Source organism: Camelus bactrianus, chromosome 2 (assembly GCF_048773025.1).
Source record: "Camelus bactrianus isolate YW-2024 breed Bactrian camel chromosome 2, ASM4877302v1, whole genome shotgun sequence".
NCBI classification, from domain to species: Eukaryota; Metazoa; Chordata; class Mammalia; order Artiodactyla; family Camelidae; genus Camelus; species Camelus bactrianus.
Window position 1 is genome coordinate 66,243,962 of NC_133540.1, and position 19,481 is coordinate 66,263,442.

General features: G+C 34.4%; 1 protein-coding gene across 10 annotated transcripts in view; it reads left to right on the top strand.

The window, feature by feature from the left end:
• The window catches only part of TRMT10A (tRNA methyltransferase 10A), a 49,255-nt gene that overhangs the window by 3,080 nt on the left and 26,694 nt on the right, over window positions 1-19,481 (top strand). For 8 of the 10 annotated variants that reach the window (XM_074343402.1, XM_074343419.1, XM_074343428.1 and 5 more), the window contains exons 2-6: window positions 8,050-8,163; window positions 8,352-8,548; window positions 15,929-16,091; window positions 16,823-16,894; window positions 17,928-18,002. In XM_074343402.1, coding sequence (XP_074199503.1) covers window positions 8,149-8,163; window positions 8,352-8,548; window positions 15,929-16,091; window positions 16,823-16,894; window positions 17,928-18,002 — 522 coding nt within the window. In that variant the 5' untranslated portion in view covers window positions 8,050-8,148. The remainder of the gene's footprint in view (window positions 1-8,049; window positions 8,164-8,351; window positions 8,549-15,928; window positions 16,092-16,822; window positions 16,895-17,927; window positions 18,003-19,481) is intronic. The other 2 variants (XM_074343441.1, XM_074343449.1) reach the window with 1 other exon arrangement.

The following is a 19,481-nucleotide window of genomic DNA, read 5'->3' on the forward strand; positions in this document are numbered from 1 at the left end:
TAATCATGTAATATTATAAGTTCATATGTCATCTCATGGCTGGGCAGAGTTTGTAGCCGAGAGGCCGTGTCTGCTCCCTTCAGTAGTTCCCCCAAGTAGTCAGCTTTGTATAAGCCATAGTCTGTAGTTGTACCTGTTTTCATGCTTTTTTCATGAAAGGAGAGGCCTTGCTCCCAGCACTAGTTTAAGGGCTCCCATCCTTTGTCTAGTATTATTCTTTTTCTCCCTATTTTATTTTATTTTATTTTTATTGACGTACAGTCAGTTATGATGTGTCAATTTCTGGTGTATAGCACAATGTTCCTGTCATGTATATACATACGTATATTTGTTTTCATATTCCTTTTCATTAAAGGTTATTACAAAATATTGAATATAGTTCCCTGTGCTATGCAGAAGAAACCTGTTTTTTTTTTAATCTGTTTTTATATATAGTGGCTAATGTGCAAATCTCAAACACCCAAATTTATCCCTCCCCCCACCCTTTCCTCAGTAACCATAGGATTGTTTACTAAGTCTGCAAGTCTGTTTCTGTTTTGTAGATGAGTTCATAGTATCCTTCTTTCTTTCTTTCTTTCTTTCTTTCTTTCTTTCTTTCTTTCTTTCTTTCTTTCTTTCTTTCTTTCTTTTAGATTCCATATATGAGTGATATCATATGATATTTTTCTCTTTCTGGTTTACTTCACTTAGAATGACGATCTCTAGGTCTATCCATATTGCTGCAAATGGCATTATTTCATTCTTTTTTATGGCTGAGTAGTATTCCTTTGTATATAAATAACACAGCTTCTTTATCCAGTCATCTGTTGATGTACATTTAAGTTGCTTCTATGTCTTGACTATTGTATATGGTGCTGCTATGAACATTGGGGTGCATGTTTCTTTTTGAATTAGAGTTCCCTCTGGATATATATCCAGGAGTGGGATTGCTGGATCATTGTTTGAGTCTGTAAGTCTGTTTTTAGTTTTCTGAGGAATCTCCACACTGTTTTCCATAATGGCTGCCCCAAATTACATTCCCACCAACAGTGTAGGAGGATTCCCTTTTCTTCACAGCCTCTCCAGCATTTATCATTCATGGACTTTTGAGTTATGGCCATTCTGACTGGTATGAGGTGATACCTCCTTGTAGTTTTGATTTGCAATTCCTGATAATTAATGATATTGAGGATTTTTTTCATGTGCCTATTAGCCATTTGTATGTCTTCATTGGAGAATTGCTTGTTTAGGTCTTCTGCCCATTTTTGGATTGGGTTTTTGTTTTTTGTTACTAAGTTGAATGAGCTGTTTATATATTCTGGAAATTAAACCTTTGTCAGCTACATAATTTGTAAATATTTTCTCCCATTCCATAGGTTGTCGTTTTGTTTTGCTTATGGTTTCCTTTGCTGTGCAAAAGCTTCTAAGTTTAATTGGGCCCCATTTGTTATTTTTTGCTTTTATTTCTATTGCCTGGGTAGACTGCCCTAGGAGAACATTGCTAAAATTTATGTCAGAGACTATTTGCCTATGTTTTCTGTTAGGAGGTTTATCGCGTTTTGTCTTACATTTAAGTTCTTAAGCCATTTTGAGTTTATTTTTGTGTATAGTATGAGGGAGTGTTCTAACTTCATTGATTTACATGCTGCTATCCAGTTTTCCCAACACCACTTGCTGAAGAGATTGTTTTTCTCCATTGTATATTCTTGTCTCCTTTGTCGAAGATTAATTGACCATAGGTCTGTGGGTTTATTTCTGGGCTCTCTATTCTGTTCCATAGATCCATATGTCTGTTTTTATGCCAATACCACAGTATTTTGATTACTGTATCTCTATAGTATTGTCTGAAGTCTGGGAGGGTTATTCCTCCAGCTTTGTTCTTTTTCTTCAGTATTGCTTTGGCAATTCTGGATCTTTGTGATTCCATTTAAATTTTAGGATTCTTTGTTCTAGTTCTGTGAAAGATGTCCTGGATAATTTGATACGGATTGCATTAAATCTGTAGACTGCCTTGGGCCATTTTGACAATATTAATTCTTCCAGTCCAAGAGCATGGGATATCTTTCAATTTCTTTAATCATCTTTAATTTCCTTAATCAGTGTTTTGTAGTTCTCCATGTGTAAGTCTTTCACCTCCTTGGTCAAATTTATTCCTAAGTATGTTATTGTTTTGGATACGATTTTAAAAGGTATTGTGTCTTTACTTTCTTTTCCTACTAATTCATTGTTAGTGTAAAGAAATGCAAGTGATTTTTGTATGTTAATCTTGTATCCTGCTACCTTGCTGAATTCTTTTATCAGCTCTAATAGCTTGTTTGGAGCTTTTAGGAATATATATCCATGTCATCCACATATAGTGACAATTTTACTTCTCTTCCAATTTGGATCTCTTTTATTTCTTTTTCTTGCCTGATTGTTGTGGCTAGGACTTTCAAGTCTATGTTGAATAGAAGCGGTGCGAATGGGCATCTTTGTCTTGTTCTAGATTTTAGTGGGAAGGCTCTCTTCTTGGTTTCACCGTTGAGTATTATGCTGGCTGTGGATTTGCCATAAATAGCTTTTATTATGTTGAGATATGTTCCCTCTATACCTACTTTAGTAAGAGTTTTTGTCATAATTGGTGCTGAATTTTATCAAATGCTTTTTCTGCATCTGTTGAGATGATCTTGTGATTGTCCTTTTTGTTGTTGTTGATATGGTGTATCACATTGATTGATTTGCATATGCTGAACTATCCTTGTGCCCCTGGGATGAATCCAACTTGATCATGGTGTATGATCTTTTTTTATGTGCTGTTGGATTCCGTTTGTTAATATTTTGTTGAGGATTTTTGCATCTATGTTCCTCAGTGATACTGGCCTGTAATTTTCTTTTTTGGTAGTGTCTTTGTCTGGTTTTGGTATCAGGGTGATGATGGCTTCCTAGAATGAGTTTGGAAGTACTCCTTTCTCTTCTGTCTTTTGGAAGAGTTTGAGAAGGACTAGTATGAATTCTCTGTATGTTTGGTAGAATTCCCCAGTGAAGCCATCTGGTCTTGGACTTTTGTTTTCAGGGAGGTTTTTTGTTGCTGATTCTATTTCATTTCTAGTGATTGGTCTGTTCAAGTGGTCTGTTTCTTCCTGATTCAGTCTTGGTGGTCTGTATGTTTCCAGAAACTGCTCCATTTCTTCTAACTTGTCCAGTTTGTTTCCATATAGTTGTTCATAGTATTCTCTTATGTTTTTTTGTATTTCTGTCATACTCTTTGTAATTTCTCCATTTTCCTTTCTTATTTTGTTTATTTGTATTCTCTTTTTTTTTCTTCTTGGTGAGCCAAGCCAGATGTTTGTCAGTTTTGTTTAGTCTTACCAAAAAACAGCTCTTGTTTTGATTGATTTTTTTCTTGTTTTTTAAAATCTCTTACTTTACTTATTTCCTCCCTTGTCTTTATTATTTTCTTCATTCTGCTGACTTTAGGTTTTTGTTTGCTCTTCTTTTTCTAATTCTTTTAGGTGATAGGTTAGGTTGTTTATGGGGATTATTCTTTTTTTTTGAAGAAGGCCTGTATCACTGTGAACTTCCCTCTTAGGACTGCTTTTGCTGCATCCCATAGATTTTGTGTGGTTGTGTTTTCATTGTCATTTGTCTCAAAGTATTTTTTACTTTCTTCTTTGATTTCGTCATTGACCTATTGGTTTTTTTAGTAGCATGTTGTTTAATCTCCATGCTCTCGTTTTTTTCTCCTTTTGTTTTCCTGTGGTTGATTTCTAGTTTTATGGCATTGTGGTCAGAAAAGATGCTTGAAATAATTTCTATCCTCTTAAATTTGTTGAGGCTTCTTTTGTCCACAAGTACACAATCTATCCTAGAGAATGTCCCATATGCACTTGAAAAGAATGTATATTCTGTTTTTGCAGGATGTAATGCCCTAAAAGTATCAACCAAGTCCAACTGTTCTGTTGTGTCATTTAGTATCTCCATTGCCTTATTGATTTTCTGTCTGGAAGATCTGTCCAATGATGTTAATAGGGCGTTAAAGTCTCCTACTATGATTGTGTGCCCATTAATTTCTACCTTTATGTCTGTTAGTATTTGCTTTATATATTTAGGTGCTCCTATATTGGGTGCGTATATGTTAAAAAGTGTAATACCCTCATCTTGTATTGCTCCTTTAATCATTACATAGTGTCCTTTATCTTTTTTTGTGGCCTTTGCTTTAAAGTCTGTTTTGTCTGAAATCAGTATTGCTACTCTTGCCTTCTTGTAGTTTTCATTTGCGTGAAATATATTTTCCCATCCTTTCACTTTCATTCTATCTGTGTCCTTCACCCTATAGTGGGTCTCTTGTATGCAGCATGTTGTAGGTTCTTGTTTCATTATCCAATCTGCCACTCTGTGCCTTTTGATTGGAGCATTAGTCCATTGACATTTACAGTAATTATTGATAGATGTGGGGGTTTTTTGCCATTTTGAACTTAGTTTTCCAGTTGATTTGATATTTCCTCTTTGTTCCTTTCCTTTTCTTTTTCTTTTTCTTTTTGTGGTTTGATAATTTTCTTTTGTATTATCTTTGTTTCTTTTTGGTTTTTGTGACTCTATTTTGATTTCAATTTGTGATTACCCTGTTTTTCAAGTATATTAACCCATTACTGTATCTGTTTGCTTTAAACTGATAGTCATATAAGCTCAAACACATCCTAAGAAGAACAAAAACAGAAGAGTAAATCTATATTTTCCTGACGCCTTCTCCCACCTTTAATGATTTCGATGTCCTCTTTTTTATCTTCTTGTTTATCCTGTTGCAACTCATTGTAGTCACCACATTTCCAGTTATGATTTTCTCCTTTCTGTAGAGTCCTGCTTCTTTTCTATTTAGAGTAGATCTTTCAATACTTCTTTTAGCATAGGTCTAGTATTGCTGACTTCTTTTAATTTTTGCTTGTCTGTGAAATTCTTTAGCTCTCTTTCTATTCTAAAGGTTAGCTTTGCTGGATAAACTATCCTAGGTTGCAGCTCTTTCTCATTCAGGACTTTGAATGTATCTTGCCACTCCCTTCTGGCCAGCAGTGTTTGTGTTGAGAAATCAGCTGAAAGTCTTATGGGGGTTCCATTGTAAATAACTCATTGTTTTTCTCTTGCTGCCTTTAGAAACATTTCTTTATCTTTAACCGTGGTGATCTTAATTATATGTCTTGGTGTAGGTCTATTTGGCTTCTTCTTTTAGGGGGCCCTCTGTGTTTCCTGTACTTGGATATCTGATTCCTTCTTTAGGTTTGGGAAGTTTTCAATCATGATTTCTTTAAATACCTTTTCAGCCCCCTTTGATATTTCTTCTCTTTCTGGGACCCCTGTTGTGCGTAGCTGGGCAAACTTTACATTATCCCATAAGTCCCTTATATTGTTTTTACTGATTTTGTTCTGATTGGGTGACTTCTGTTACCTTGTCTTCTAAGTCACTTATTCATTCCTCTGCATTATCTAGTCTGCTTTGACTGCCTTTAGCTAGGCTCTCATCTCAGCCATTGAGAGTTTCCTGTTTTTACTTCTCTTGTTCTTTTAATTGGGAGTAGTTCCTGTGCTTCTTCATTTTACTCATAGCTCTCTGGCACTGTGGATTATGGAGTATCAGTTATCTACTGTGGTCTTGAAGGGCTTTTTTTTTATTTTAAAGAAGATGCGTTCCTGTGTAAACTGTACATCTCTGATAATTTTGTCTAAGGTTTGTTTTTAGTATGGATAGTTGCCATGTTTTTCTTCTGTGTTTGTTTGCTGTTACCCCTTTGATTGGGGGTGTGACTGATGTTGTGGTGATCAGAGCCTACTCTGGTTGTTGAGCAAACCTCCTTTTTGTTCTATGGTTATCACAGTCCTGATGGGGCCATCCCTATTTTAAAGCTAGGAAAACTCTCAGCTGCCTTTACACACCAGACCCATCCAGTTCTTATTTTTAATTTTGTTAAAATTTTAACAATTTTAATTGTTTTCCCTTTTTATATTTTATCTACTGTTGTCATATATTTCAAGATTGGGCTCAGGGTGCCTCAAAACATGAACTTTTTGCAGTGATCTCTAGGAAGTCTGTTCCAATTTGTTGATGCAGTGGCATAGGAATAGAACTAGAGCTATTTTTTTCTCATCTTTCAGTGACACAGGTCTTCTCAGAGCCCTCTAACAGCAGGATTGAAACAACATAGCTCTTTAACATCCTTTGGAAACCCTCATTTTTCTAAATAAAATTTTTGATTTCTGGGAGATAGTAGAATTAAATGTGGGTTTGAATCTTAGCTCCATCACTTTATTCAGTGAGTATTTTGAGGACCTACTTTGTGCTGCATTTGCTCTAGGTGCCTTGTTTCTTAAGAATTAGTAGCTTTGTAACCTTGGGCAAGTTATTTAACCCTTGTACCTCCTTCCTTTGCAAAGTAGGTATATACTGTCTACCTCATAGGGTTGTTTTAAAGAGTAAATTAGAAAATAAAATTTTTGTTAAGCACAGTAAATTAATAAGTGTTTGCTATTACTGTTTTCATTACTTTTAAAAGTCCCTTGTAATATCGTATTCACTCATTTATTTATTCCACCAATATATGATAAGCATCTACTAAGTGCCGAGCACCGTGCTAGTATTGGCAGTATAATGTTGGTCAGAAGCAGACATTATCCCTGCCAGATGGAGTTTCCAGTATAGAGTCAAATTTGAGATGTCATTTCTTGGAGATGCTCTCCCAAACTAAGGATTCTGTTTGGTTGCTGATGTAAGGAAAACTTGTGAACTCTTATTTGGATTACTAGATGACTCCTTCCCCTTTTTAGTAATTTTGTGATCTAGTAAAATACCAGGGCTTTTGCTCTAGTCCCCAAAGCACACATCTTAAAATTTTTTATCTTTCAGTCAAAATTTGGTAAACTTTCTAGTTTGCTTAATTATCCCCATATATCCTGTTACAACACTGCAGTTTTAAAGAAAAAAGGAACCATAAATAAAACTACTGCTTAAATTATGTTTGGCAAAAGTTTTTGTCCTATTTTCTGAATTGTGGGAATTGACCTTTTTTCTTTTAGGTATTCTGCACTGACTTGTTAGCTGTCTCCGTAAAAGGGGAGAATCATAAATTTTTCTTTAAGGCCAGTAAAACATTTGCAGGCTTCATGTTTAGTCTTTGGTGGGGATAAGTGACATATTTTTAAGCCTTGATATTAATAATCAATTAAAGAGAAAAGAAATCTCAGTATTTCTAAGCCCTTTCCCTAATCTGAAGGCAAGTTCAGTTCTGAGCAATAGGTATAAAGATGTGGGTGGTTAAATCCAAATAAAGATGTTTGAAATGGCCCTAAGCATTCCACAGCTGATTACAGAGTTAACTTACATATTTTGGTTTTTAGCCATGACTTAAGTGGAATATTTACAATGAAACTTACAACCAAATTTGTTTTCTGCACTGTCCAAAATGTAGAAATCTGTAACATATCTTTTGTCAAAAACCAATGCTGAGTGTATACCCAGATAATGAGAATAACATTTTTCTTATACTATAGCTTTAAAGGCAACTATGAAAAGGTGTTTTTCATCTCTTTTTTTAATAATATAATTTTCTTTTATAAAACTATTTTCAATGTATAAAATTTAGAAAATGTAGAAGCCATGGGTCAGAATTAAAGCATGTGTATATATGTTTTTTTAAAACAAAATTGGACATTATGTGTTGTTTTTTGTTTTGATTTTCTTATTTAACAATTCAGTTTCCCATTATCACTAAATAATTTTGGGAAGCATGGTTTTTCCTGGCTGCTTAGTATTTCCAGCCAGTGTTATAGATGAACTGTAATTTATTATTTAGTCCCCTTTTGCTGATATTCAAGTAGTTTCTAATTTTTTATTGTTAAAAATAACAGTACTGGGGGAGAGTATAGCTCAGTGGTAGAGTACGTGCTTTGCATGTACGAGGTCGTGGGTTCAATCTCCAGTACTGCCATTAAATAAATAAGTAAATAAATAAATAAACCTAATTAACCCCAAAAAACAAAATTAAAAAATAACAGCACATATATGCTTTTGCATTAATTTTGTGTATATTTCTGATTAATTTACAGAGATTTATTCTACGGAAATAAATTACTGGATGAAAGAGTATCAACATTTTAGAGCTCTTGAAACATATAGATCTGTGTAGCCTTCTGGAAAAACTGTGGATGACTGCCAATAATGTATGAAAATATCGCATTTCATAAAATGATCTTTGCCAGTAAATGACATTTAATTGCCTAAATTTATGTTTTTATTCATTACTGATATGGTTTCATTTTAATCACATCCTTTGGTCTTTCTTTTTCATTTTACTTTTTTTCTACGTGAATCATTTGTTCATGTCAAAAGTTGCTTTTCAATTTTTCAGAAGCATCAAATAATGTCATCTGAAATGTTACCAGCAGTTAGTGGGACTTCTAATGATGAAAAAAAACAAGACTTAAGTGAAGACCAGGAGGAGAACCAGAAGCCAGGATTAGGTGAAAGGTTTGAACCCATATCTAAAAGGCAAATGAAGAAGCTCATGAAACAGAAACAATGGGAAGAGCAACGAGAACTCCGCAAGTATGTTTCAAAATGCATATATTCTACCCCTATTCAGAGATATGGAATATGGAATGTTGGACCTTGCATAGACCTTTGATATATTAAAAGTAATTGTGTTAATTAAAATTGGGGCTATGCGTATTGTTAGCTAACACTGTCAATTGACTGCTAAAATTGTATGTGTTTTTGAATTCTTTTTAACAATGTTGATGAATTTACACTACACACTTTTCTCACCCAGAACCTATTGTGAGTAGCTGCACAATTTCTGAAACAACTGATTTAGATGAGGGATAGCATCCATGTCCTAGATATGGAACAAAAATAACCACCTCAGAAAGGTCAAATTTGGGCCTCAGAAGATCTCAAATTTTACCAAAAGAACTATTATAGATTTTGGTGAGAGCAGTTGGGCTGAAGCTATTACTATATACAGACAAAATTTACTGGGAGAAAATAAACTGTAGTTGATGTACCTTAGAGAAAAAGTATATGAGTCTTTTTCACCAACAATTTTCCTTTTAATATGGTTATAAATATTACTCAAAAGTCATGTAGGTGAAGTATGATAAAATTCATCACAACTCTCAAATTTAGTATAAAGTTTTCTTAGTACATATAATGTGGTACCTACCAGTAATAAATGAAATTACTAGTATAGCTAGGATTTGTGTAGAAAGCATTATATTATTTTTGCAAATTTATTTCTTTTGTATCTAAAGCTTTTAGATAGACCATATAAAATTGCTGGTATTTGAGAATTTTTATTTATTTTTATCAAAGTATGGTTGATTAATAGTGTGTAATTTTCAGGTGTACGACAAAGTGATTCACTTATACATATACATATATATCTTCTTTTTCAGATTCTTTTCCATTATAGGTAATTATGAGTTATTGGATATAGTTCCCTGTGCTATACAATAGGTCCTTGTTTATTAATTTTATATATAGTAGTGTGTATATGTTAATCCCAACCTCCTAATTTATCCCTCCCCACAAGCCCCTTTCTCCTTTGGTAACCATATTTTGTTCTTTATGAGTCTATTTCTAGTTTGTAAATAAGTTTACTTGTATCTTTTTTTAATTTTAGATTCCACATATAAGTGAAATCATATTTGCCTTTCTCTGTCTGACTTCACGTCATATAATAATCTCATCCATGTTACTGCAAATGGTGTTATTTCATTCTTTTTTATGGCTGAATAATATTCCATTGTATAAATATACTATATGTTCTTTATCCATTCACCTGTCCATGGACACTTAAGTTGATTCCGTGGCTTGGCTATTGTAAATAATACTGCTGTGAACATTGTGGTGCATGTGTCTTTTCAAGTTAGAGTTTTCTTCAGATATATGACCAGGAGTGAGATTGCTGGATCATATGGTAACTCTGTGTTTCATTTTTTAAGGAACCTCCGTACTTTTCTCCTGTGGCTGCAGCAATTTACATTCCCAACAGTGTAGAGGGCTCCTTTCCTCCACACCTTATCCAGCATATTATTTGTAGACTTTTTGATGATGGCCATTCTGACTAGTATGAGGTGACACCTCATTGTAGTTTTGATTTGCATTTCTTTAATAATAAGCGATGTTAAGCATCTTTTCATGTGCCTGTTGGCCATCTGATTATCTTCTTTGTAGAAATGTCTGTTTAGGTGTTCTGTCCATTTTTTGGTTGGGTTGTTTTTTGATACTGAGCTGTAAGAACTGTCTGTGTATTTTGGAAGTAAATCTCTTGTTGGTCTCATCCTTCACAAATATATTCTCCCATTCCGTAGGTTGTCTTTTTGTTTTGTTTATGGTTTCCTTTGTTGTACAAAAGCTTTTCAGTTTAATTAGGTCCCATTGGTTTATTTTTGCTTTTGTTTCCATTTCTAAAAGATGGATCCATAAAAATATTACTGTGATTTACGTCAAGGAGTGTTCTGCCAATGTTTACCTCTAGGAGTTGTATAGTATCTGGTCTTACCTTTATGGCTTTAATCCATTTTGAGTTTATTTTGTTATATGGTGCTAGAGAATGTTCTAATGTTATTCTTTTACATGTTGCTGTGTGGTTTTCCCAGCACCACTTATTGAGGAGACTGTCTTTTCTCCATTGTATATTCTTGCCCCCTTTGTTGTAGATTAATTGACCATAAGTGCATGGGTTTATTTTAGGGCTTTCTATCCCATTCCATTGGTCTTTGTATCTGTTTTTGTGCTAGTTCTACACTGTTTTGATTACTGTAGCTTTATGCAATAGTCTGAAGTCAGAGACTTTGATTCCTCCGACTGTTCTTCTTTCTCAAGATTCTTTTGCCTCTTCAGGGTTGTTTGTGTTTCCATACAAATTTTCAATTTTTTTGTTCCAGTTCTTTGAAAAGTGCCATTGGTAATTTGATAGGGATTTCATTGAATCTCTCTATTGCCTTGGGTAGTCTGGCCGTTTTAACTAATGATGCTTGCAATCCAGGAACACAATATATCTTTCCATCTGTTTGTGTTGTCTTCAGTTTCTTTCATCAGTATCTTATATCAGGGTACAGGTCTTTTGCCTCCTTAGGTAGGTTTATTCCTAGGTATTTTATTTTATTTTATTTTATTGATAGGATAGTAAATGAAATTATTTCCTTAGTTTCTTATCCTGATATTTCATTGTTACTGTATAGAAATACAACAGATGTCTGTGTATTAATTTAGTATCCTGCAACTTTACTGAATTTATTGATAAATTCTAGTCGTGTCTTTAGGATTTTCTATGTGTATAATAGCATGTCATCTGCAAACAATGACCATTTTACTTCTTCTTTTCCAACGTGGATTCCTTTTATTTCCTTTTCTTTTCTGATCGCTGTGGCTAGGATTTTCAAAACTATGTTGAATAAAAGTGGTGAGAGTGGACACCCTTGTCTTTTTCCTGATCTTAGAGGAAATGCTTTCAGCTTTTCCCCATTAAGTATGATGTTAGCTGTGGGTTTGTCATATATGGCCTTTATTATGTTTAGGTATGTTCCCTTTGTGCCCACCTTCTGGAGAGTTTTTATCATAAATGGATGTCGAATTTTATCAAAAGCTTTTTCTACATCTATTGAGATGATAATATGGTTTTTATTCTTCAGTTTGTTAATGTGATGTATCACACTGATCAGTTTGCAGATATTAAAAAATCCTTGCACCCTGCGATAAATCTACCTTGATCATGGTGTATAATCCTTTTAATGTATTGTTGGATTTGGTTTGCTAATATTTTGTTGAGGATTTTTGCATCTGTATTCATCAGTAATAGTAACCTGTAATTTCCATTTTTTGTGATATTTTTCTTTGCATTGCTATCAGGGTGAATGGTGACCTCATAGAATGAGTTTGGAAGTGCTCCATCCTCTTCAATTTTTGGAATAGTTTCAGAAGAATATAGACATCACCGTTTTTCTAAATGTTTGGTAGAATTCACCTGTGAAGCCATCTGGTCCTGGACTTTTGTTTGTTGCGGGTTTTTTAATTATTGATTCAATTTCATTACTGGTAATTTGTCTGTTCATATTTCTATTCCTTCCTTCCTAGTTTCTTGGGAGAGTCTGCCTTTCTAAGAATTTGTCCATTTCTTCTTGGTTGTCCATTTTATTGCCATATAGTTGCTTGTAGTAGCCTTTTATGATCCTTTGTATTTCTGTGGTGTTGGTTGTAACTTCTTTTTCATTTCTGATTTTATTGATTTGGGCCCTCTCCCTTTTTTTCTTGATGAGTCTGGCTAAAATTTTATCTGTTTTGTTTATCTTATCAAAGAAACTAAAAGCTAGTTCTTTTGACTTATTTTTTTAATCTCTATTTTTTTTTTAATTTCTGCTCTGATGTTTATGATTTCTTTCCTTCTGCTAACTTTGGGTTTTGTTTGTTCTTCTTTTTCTATATGTTTTAGGTGTGAGGTTAGGTTTATTTGAGATTGTTCTTGTTTCCTGAGGTAAGCTCATATCACTGTAAACTTCCCTCTTAGAACTGCTTTTGCTGCATCCCATAGATTTTGTATTGTCCTGTTTTCATTTTCACTTTTTCTAGGTATTTTTAAAATTTCCTTTTTGATTTCTTCAGGGAACCATGGGTTGTTTAGTAGCATATTGTTTAGCCTCCACATGTTTGTGTTTATTGCAGTTTTTTCTTGTAGTTGATTTCTAATTTCATAGTGTTGTGGCTGGAAAAGATGTTTAATATGATTTCAGTTTTCCCAAATTTACTGGGAGTGGTTTTGTGGCCTAGCATGTGATCTGTTCTGGAGAATGTTCCATATACACTTGAAAAGAATGTATTCTGCTGCTTTCAGGTGGCATACTCTAAATTATCAATTAAGTCCCCTTGGTCTCTTGTATTACCTAAGACCTGTGTCTCCTTATTGATTTTCTGTCTGGATCTTCTGTCCATTCATATAAGTGGGTGTTAAAGTTCCCTACTTTCATTATGTTACTATTGATTTCTCCTTTTATGTCCATTAAGATTTGCCTTATGTGTTGAGGTACTCCTGTGTTGAGTGCTTGTATATTTACAGTTGTTATAGCATCTTCCTGGGTTGATCCCTTGGTCATTTTGTAGTGTCTTTCTTTATCTCTTATAACAGTCTTTATTTCAAAGTTTATTTGTCTGATATAAGTATTGCTACTACAGCTTTCTTTTGATCTCCATTTAAGTAGAATACCTTTTTCCACCCCCTCACTTTCAGTCTGTATCTGTCTCTAGATCTGAAGTGAGTCTCTTGTAGGCAGCAAATATGAGTCTTGTTTTTGTATCCATTCAGCCAGTCTATGTCTTTTGGTTGGAGTATTTAGTTGGTTTACATTTAATGTAAAATGTAATTAAATTACATTTAATTTATTGGTATGTATGTTCTTATTGCCATTTTGTTAATTGTTTTGGATTTGTTTTGGTAGATGTCTTTTTTTCCTTTTTTTCTTTTGTTCTCTTGTGATTTGATGACTATCTTTAGTGTTATGTTTTGATTGCTTTCTTTTTTGTGTGTATATATATTATAGATTATTGGCTTGCAGTTACCATGAGGTTTTGGTATAGCAGTCTGTATCTATATATGATTGTTTAAAATTGCTGATTTCTGAATTTCAAATGCATTTTAAATACCCTGAATTTATGCTCTCCTCCCCTCATGACTACTGTTTTTGATACCATATTTTACATTTAGTTGTTTTGTGTATCCCTTAAGTGCTTATTGTGTATACAGATGATTTTACTACTTTTGTCATTTAACCTTCTTCCGAGTTTGTGCATGGATGATTTCCTACCTTTACTGTGTATTTACCTTTACCGGTGAGCTTTTCCATTTTATAGTTTTCTTGTTTCTAATTGTGGCATTTTCTTTTCTACTGAGAGAAGTTCCTTTAGCACTTGTTGTAAAGCTGTTTTTGTGGTGCTGAATTCTTTTACCTTTTGCTTATCTGTAGAGCTTTTGATTTCCCCATCAAATTTGAATGACAGCCTTGCTGTTAGGGTATTCTTTGTTGTAGGTTTTTCCCTTTCATCACTTTAAATATATAGTGCCACTCCTTTCTGTCTACAGAGTTTCTGGTGAAATATCAGCTGATAACCTTATGAGAGTTCCCTTGTATGTTTTTATTGCTTTTCCTTTGTTGCTTTTAATATTCTGTCTTTGTCTTTAACTTTTATCATTTTAATCATACTATGTCTAGGTTTTGTTCTTAGGGTAATCCTGTATGGGACTCTGTGTTTCCTGGACTTGGTTGACTGTTTCCTTTACCAAGTTAGGGAATTTTTCAGCTATTATCTCTTATTAAATATTTTCTCAGGCCCTTTCTCTCTCTCTTCTCCTTCTGGGACCCCTATAATGCAAATATTAGTGTCCTTGATGTTGTCCCAGAGTTCTCTTAAAGTGTCCTTCTTTCTTTTCTTTCTTTTTTCTTTTTTCCTGTTTTGTGGTAGTGATTTTTACTACCCTGTCTTCTATCACTCGCCTGTTCTTCTGTCGCATTTAGTTTACTGTTGGTTTCTTCTACTGTGTTTTTGTGCACCCATTCTTCTCCCAAATTCTCTGAACATCTTTATGACCGTTACTGAAAACTCTTTCTCAGATAGATGGCCTATCTCCACATCACTTAGTTCTTCTTCTGAGATTTTGTCTAGAACATATTCCTCTGCTGCCTTGTTTTGTCTAAATTTCTATTGTATTTTTATGTTATGTAGTAGGTTAGTTACATTTCTTGACTTTGGAGAAGTATCCCATTGTAGGAGATGTCCTGTGCATCCCAGCAGTGAACTCCCCTCTCGTCACCTAAGGACTAGGGGCCAGCTGGTCCCAGGGTAGTCTGGTCTGAATTTTGGACTCATTTCAAAGGCTGCAGGATCATAGTTTTCTTGCTCCTGGTGTCTGTTCCCAGGTAGGTGAGACTGGTCTAGAGGCTTGTGCAGGCCTCCTGGTGGGTGGCGCTGGTGCCTGCCCACTGGTGATGGATCTGGATCCTGCCCCTGTGATGGCAGGTGGCTTTGGGCTTAGGAAATCTTTAGAGAGCCTGTCTGCTGATGGGTAGGACTGTGTTCCCACCCAGTTATTTGTTTGCCTGAGGTGTCCCAGCACTGGAGCCTACAGGCTGTGGGGTGAGGCCAGGTACTAATGACCCAAGCAAGATATCAGCCTGGAGGAGCATTTGTGCAGATGAATACTCCCCAGTATATTGGCCACCAGCTTTTCGGTTTCTAGAGTGATCCAAAGCTACCTCTCACCTCCCCAGGAGACCCTCCAAGACCAGCAGGTAGGTCTGGCCCTGGTTTCTATGAAATTACTGCTTTTCCCCTTGGTCCAGTACATGGGATTTTGTGTGTGCCCTTTAAGAGTGAGGTCTCCATTTCCCCCATTCCTCTGGAGCTCCTACAGTTAAGCCCCACTGGCCATATAAACCAAATACCCTGGGAGCTCCTCTTCTTGATGGCAGACCCCCAGGCTGGGGAATCTGCCATGGGGCTCAGAGCTCTCACTTCTATGGGAGAACTTATGCAATACAGTTATTCTTCAGTTTGTCAGTCATCCATCCCGGAGGGTATGGGATTTGATTATATCGTAAGTGTGCCCCTTCTACCACCTCATAGTGGTTCCTTCTTTACGTCTTTAGGTGTAGAAGATCTTTTTTGGTAGGTTCCAGTCTTTTTTATCAATGGTTGTTCAGTAGTTAGTTGTGATTTTGTTATGTTCATGAGAGGATGTGAGCTCAAGTTCCTACTATGCCATCTTAATCCAGTAATCTCTCACTCTGATATTTGACAATTTTTGATCTACAGAAATGGCAGTTTCTTACGGTTTAGGTTGCTGATTTTAAAAATTGTTTGTCTATTAAGAAAAGTCTTGTAAATATCTGAATATACAAATAACAATAAAAAATTGTTTTCAACTACTAATTTTAGACAAAAGCGGAAGGAAAAACGCAAGAGAAAGCAGTTAGAGCGACAGTGTCAACTGGAATCAAATACAGATGGAAGTGACAGAAAACGTATTCGAAGAGACGTTGTTCACAGCACACTCCGCCTTATCGTTGACTGCAGTTTTGACAGCTTGATGGTACTAAAGGTATCCTGAATACCTTTAATAGGTCTGAAAATAGACTGAATAATTCTTGCTTTAACATGTAATATGACTTTGATAAGAATTTGTTTACTAAAATGCATCTTAAATCAAAGTTTTCAACATCTGTACCCCCAAATTAAAGTAGTTAATAAGTTGCTTTTATTCATATGTTATAGTACAGACAGAGGGAAAGACAGATACCATAATTAAATTATAAAACTCAGTAACTGCATATTAATCATAAAGATCTGTGGGTATTTCTGTTATCGATCCTAATCAAAAAAAAAAGAAATAAGATTGGCTTAATAGAATTATTTATTCAATAGTTTGAGAAATCTGTTTGTTTAAACAATGCTACTGAAAAGAACATGTTTTAATTACTTTCCAAATCCTTGGTAAGTTATGAAAATTGTAATAGTGTGGCTGTAAGAGAGTTCTTTTTTTCTTTTGTTGTCTCTTAAGAAGAGTAAATATTTTCATGAACTATCATTTTTTAATGCTAGTTGAATACAAAATATGAAATAGTGGGTTAGTTACAGAGTATTTATTGACTTATAGTAATTATTTTGTTAGTATATAATGAGATTGAATGGAAATTATCAGAAAGGACTTGTATTTCAAAAGAAAAAGTGTACCCATCTAGTCATTCCTTCCTCTTATTCTGTTCCACTAAGATTGTGGAATGCCCATAGATGATTTTGAAAATTCTGCTTAAAAAGCACACTCTTTTATAGGACATTAAGAAACTTCATAAGCAGATTCAACGATGTTATGCAGAAAATCGACGAGCACTGCATCCTGTGCAGGTAGGTTTGAAGTGTTCAAAACAAACTCCAGTTTCCTTTTATATTTTACTCTGGAAAGGCATAGATATTCCCAATTGCCTTTACAAGAAAGAATCTTACAGATAATCTCTCTTAGAAAACAAAATGCCTATTTCAAAAATGTTTTATTTTTCTACAAAAATAAAATACTTCAAACATCTTTTCACATGTGTCATTCACAGACAAACTGCCCAGTCATCATCAGTCTTGTGCACATTGACCTGTTCATTGCCGTGTAGTCCAACGTCTTCAGTAAAGGATGTACACATATTTTCATACCAGTTTCTCAGCTCTCAGTTCCTTCCTTTCTGGGGAGTGAAGGCACTGTTGCTACCTGATGTGTACTATGCTGCTTGTTTGAGTCAATGATGATTTTGAAACGTACTTTCACAGCTAGAATGAGGGGATGATTTGTGAGACTAATTGGCTGCTGTTAATAGTAGGGCCATTTTTCTTACCGAATTTGTTTGAATTCTAGAGGGACCTAAAAATTAACTCTGGCTCAATGATGAAATCTTACTATATTTTTGGTTAGGTATTTTCTTTTTATCAAATGATAGTAGTTTTGTATTTTTACATTTTACATTCTTCCTACCCTTGATTAGACTTGAAATAGGTTTCAGAGTTTAGAGTCAAAGACAAATTATGAAGACTTTGGATTGGTAAAAAAGTAACAGTGGTGACAAAAGAAAGGGAAGGGAAACTTGACATGGAAGCAGGGAGTTTATAGAAAAGTGCTCCTTAAGCTTGAGGCAGATTTTAACTGCTTGAAAAATGGGATGAAAATATAGATGAAATACAGAAGTTAGTGGGTTAGAAGATAAACAAAAATACACATGTCATTTCTACCACAAATTTATTATTGTATGTTTAAAGCGTGTCATAAATTTATTTTTTTCAAGAATGAAAACATTTTGTGTTTTGTTGATAATCAGATGAATGTGTGAGGGGAACAAAATAATTGACTTTAATAGTCATTTGCCCTCTCTTTCTATACCTGCCAATCTCTTTTTAGTTTTACTTGACAAGCCATGGAGGCCAATTGAAAAAGAACATGGATGAAAATGACAAAGGATGGGTCAACTGGAAGGTAACTTAAATAGCTTAAGTCTCACATATTTTCCAGTAGTTTTGTACTTAAAGGACTACATTTTTAACCTAAATTCTACATAATGCTAATAAATATTCAGAGTCAGCAGCTCCCGACCCTGTGTATCACTATGCCTAAGTCTAAGGTTACCAGTGGGAGAAGCTAAGAGACTGAGGTAGAGTTTGTACTTACTCTCATTAAATCTCGCTTGCTATTTTACTGCCAACTTTAAAACATATTTTTTAAAAAAGGAAAAAATTTAAAGGTCTATATGCAGTCTCTACCTAGCAAACTGGCTATACATTATTTATAAGAGTGAAGTCACTCTAAAATTTGGAAATGTACTTGCATTCTGTTTCTTCTAAATCTGTGCTATACCATATGGTGTCCACTGTCCACATGTGGCTGTTGAACTCTTGAAATGTGACTGGTCTGAGTTGAGTTGTGCTCTAAATGTGAAATAGACATTGGATTTCAAAGACTTAGTACAAAAAAAAAAGAATGTAAAATATCTCCAAAAAACACATTTATTATAAGTTGAAATGATAGCATTGTTGAATACAATATATTATTAAAAATAATTTCATCTTTTTTCCCACTTTTTAAAATGTGGCTACTAGAAGATTTCAAATTACATATGTGGCTCACATTTCTTTTTATATATATTTGACTAAACCGTTCTCAGTTATTTGCAAATATGACTAACGTATATTGGGTTTACTATCAATCCCTGAGGAACCCTAACTCTATTCTACTCAGGGAAGTAGTGAGTTATTCCTATTTTTTTTTTCCTTTCTCCAGGCCAGTTCTCACTTCCCTCTCTCACTAGTCCTGTAATGCCTGCATTTATTAATAGCCTATAGTGTAAAACATTTTCAAAGGCTTTTTAAAGTTTTAAAGTACAGTATATTTACCAAGTTTAATGTTCATGCCTATTTTCCTAACAAATAATGTAGTAAGTTCGAGTGGGCATACTTTTAGTTATTTTGTGGCTTATTAAATTTATTATTCTTAATACCACCAGCTATCCAGAGAGAGATAAATTCACTGGTCTCTAATTATGCACATTCCTCTTGGGGCCTTTATTAAGTATTGGGATAAAATTTATAATATATAATTTCTTAGGAAAAAAATGGCTGTTTATTAATCAATAGGTTATATACATTTTAGGTATGAGATCTCCTGCTTCTTTTCAATTTCCACAAAAATTATTGGGAAATGCCATCTGAGCCTGGTGATACATCTTCCTGTATTCTATTAATGTAGCTTGCAAAATTCTGATTGCCAAGTGTGCAGTCTTGTACCTCTGACCTGACAGCTTTGGTGAATAAGATTTTAAATGTGTATTTTTGTGGAAGCAGATGCAGGGAATTTATTGAATCTGTAAGCCCTTTCATTTTGATGATTCATGTAGATGGAAAAGGAATTGGAGAACAATGTGAGCAAATACATGACAAAAATGCATTTGTTTTGTTGGAA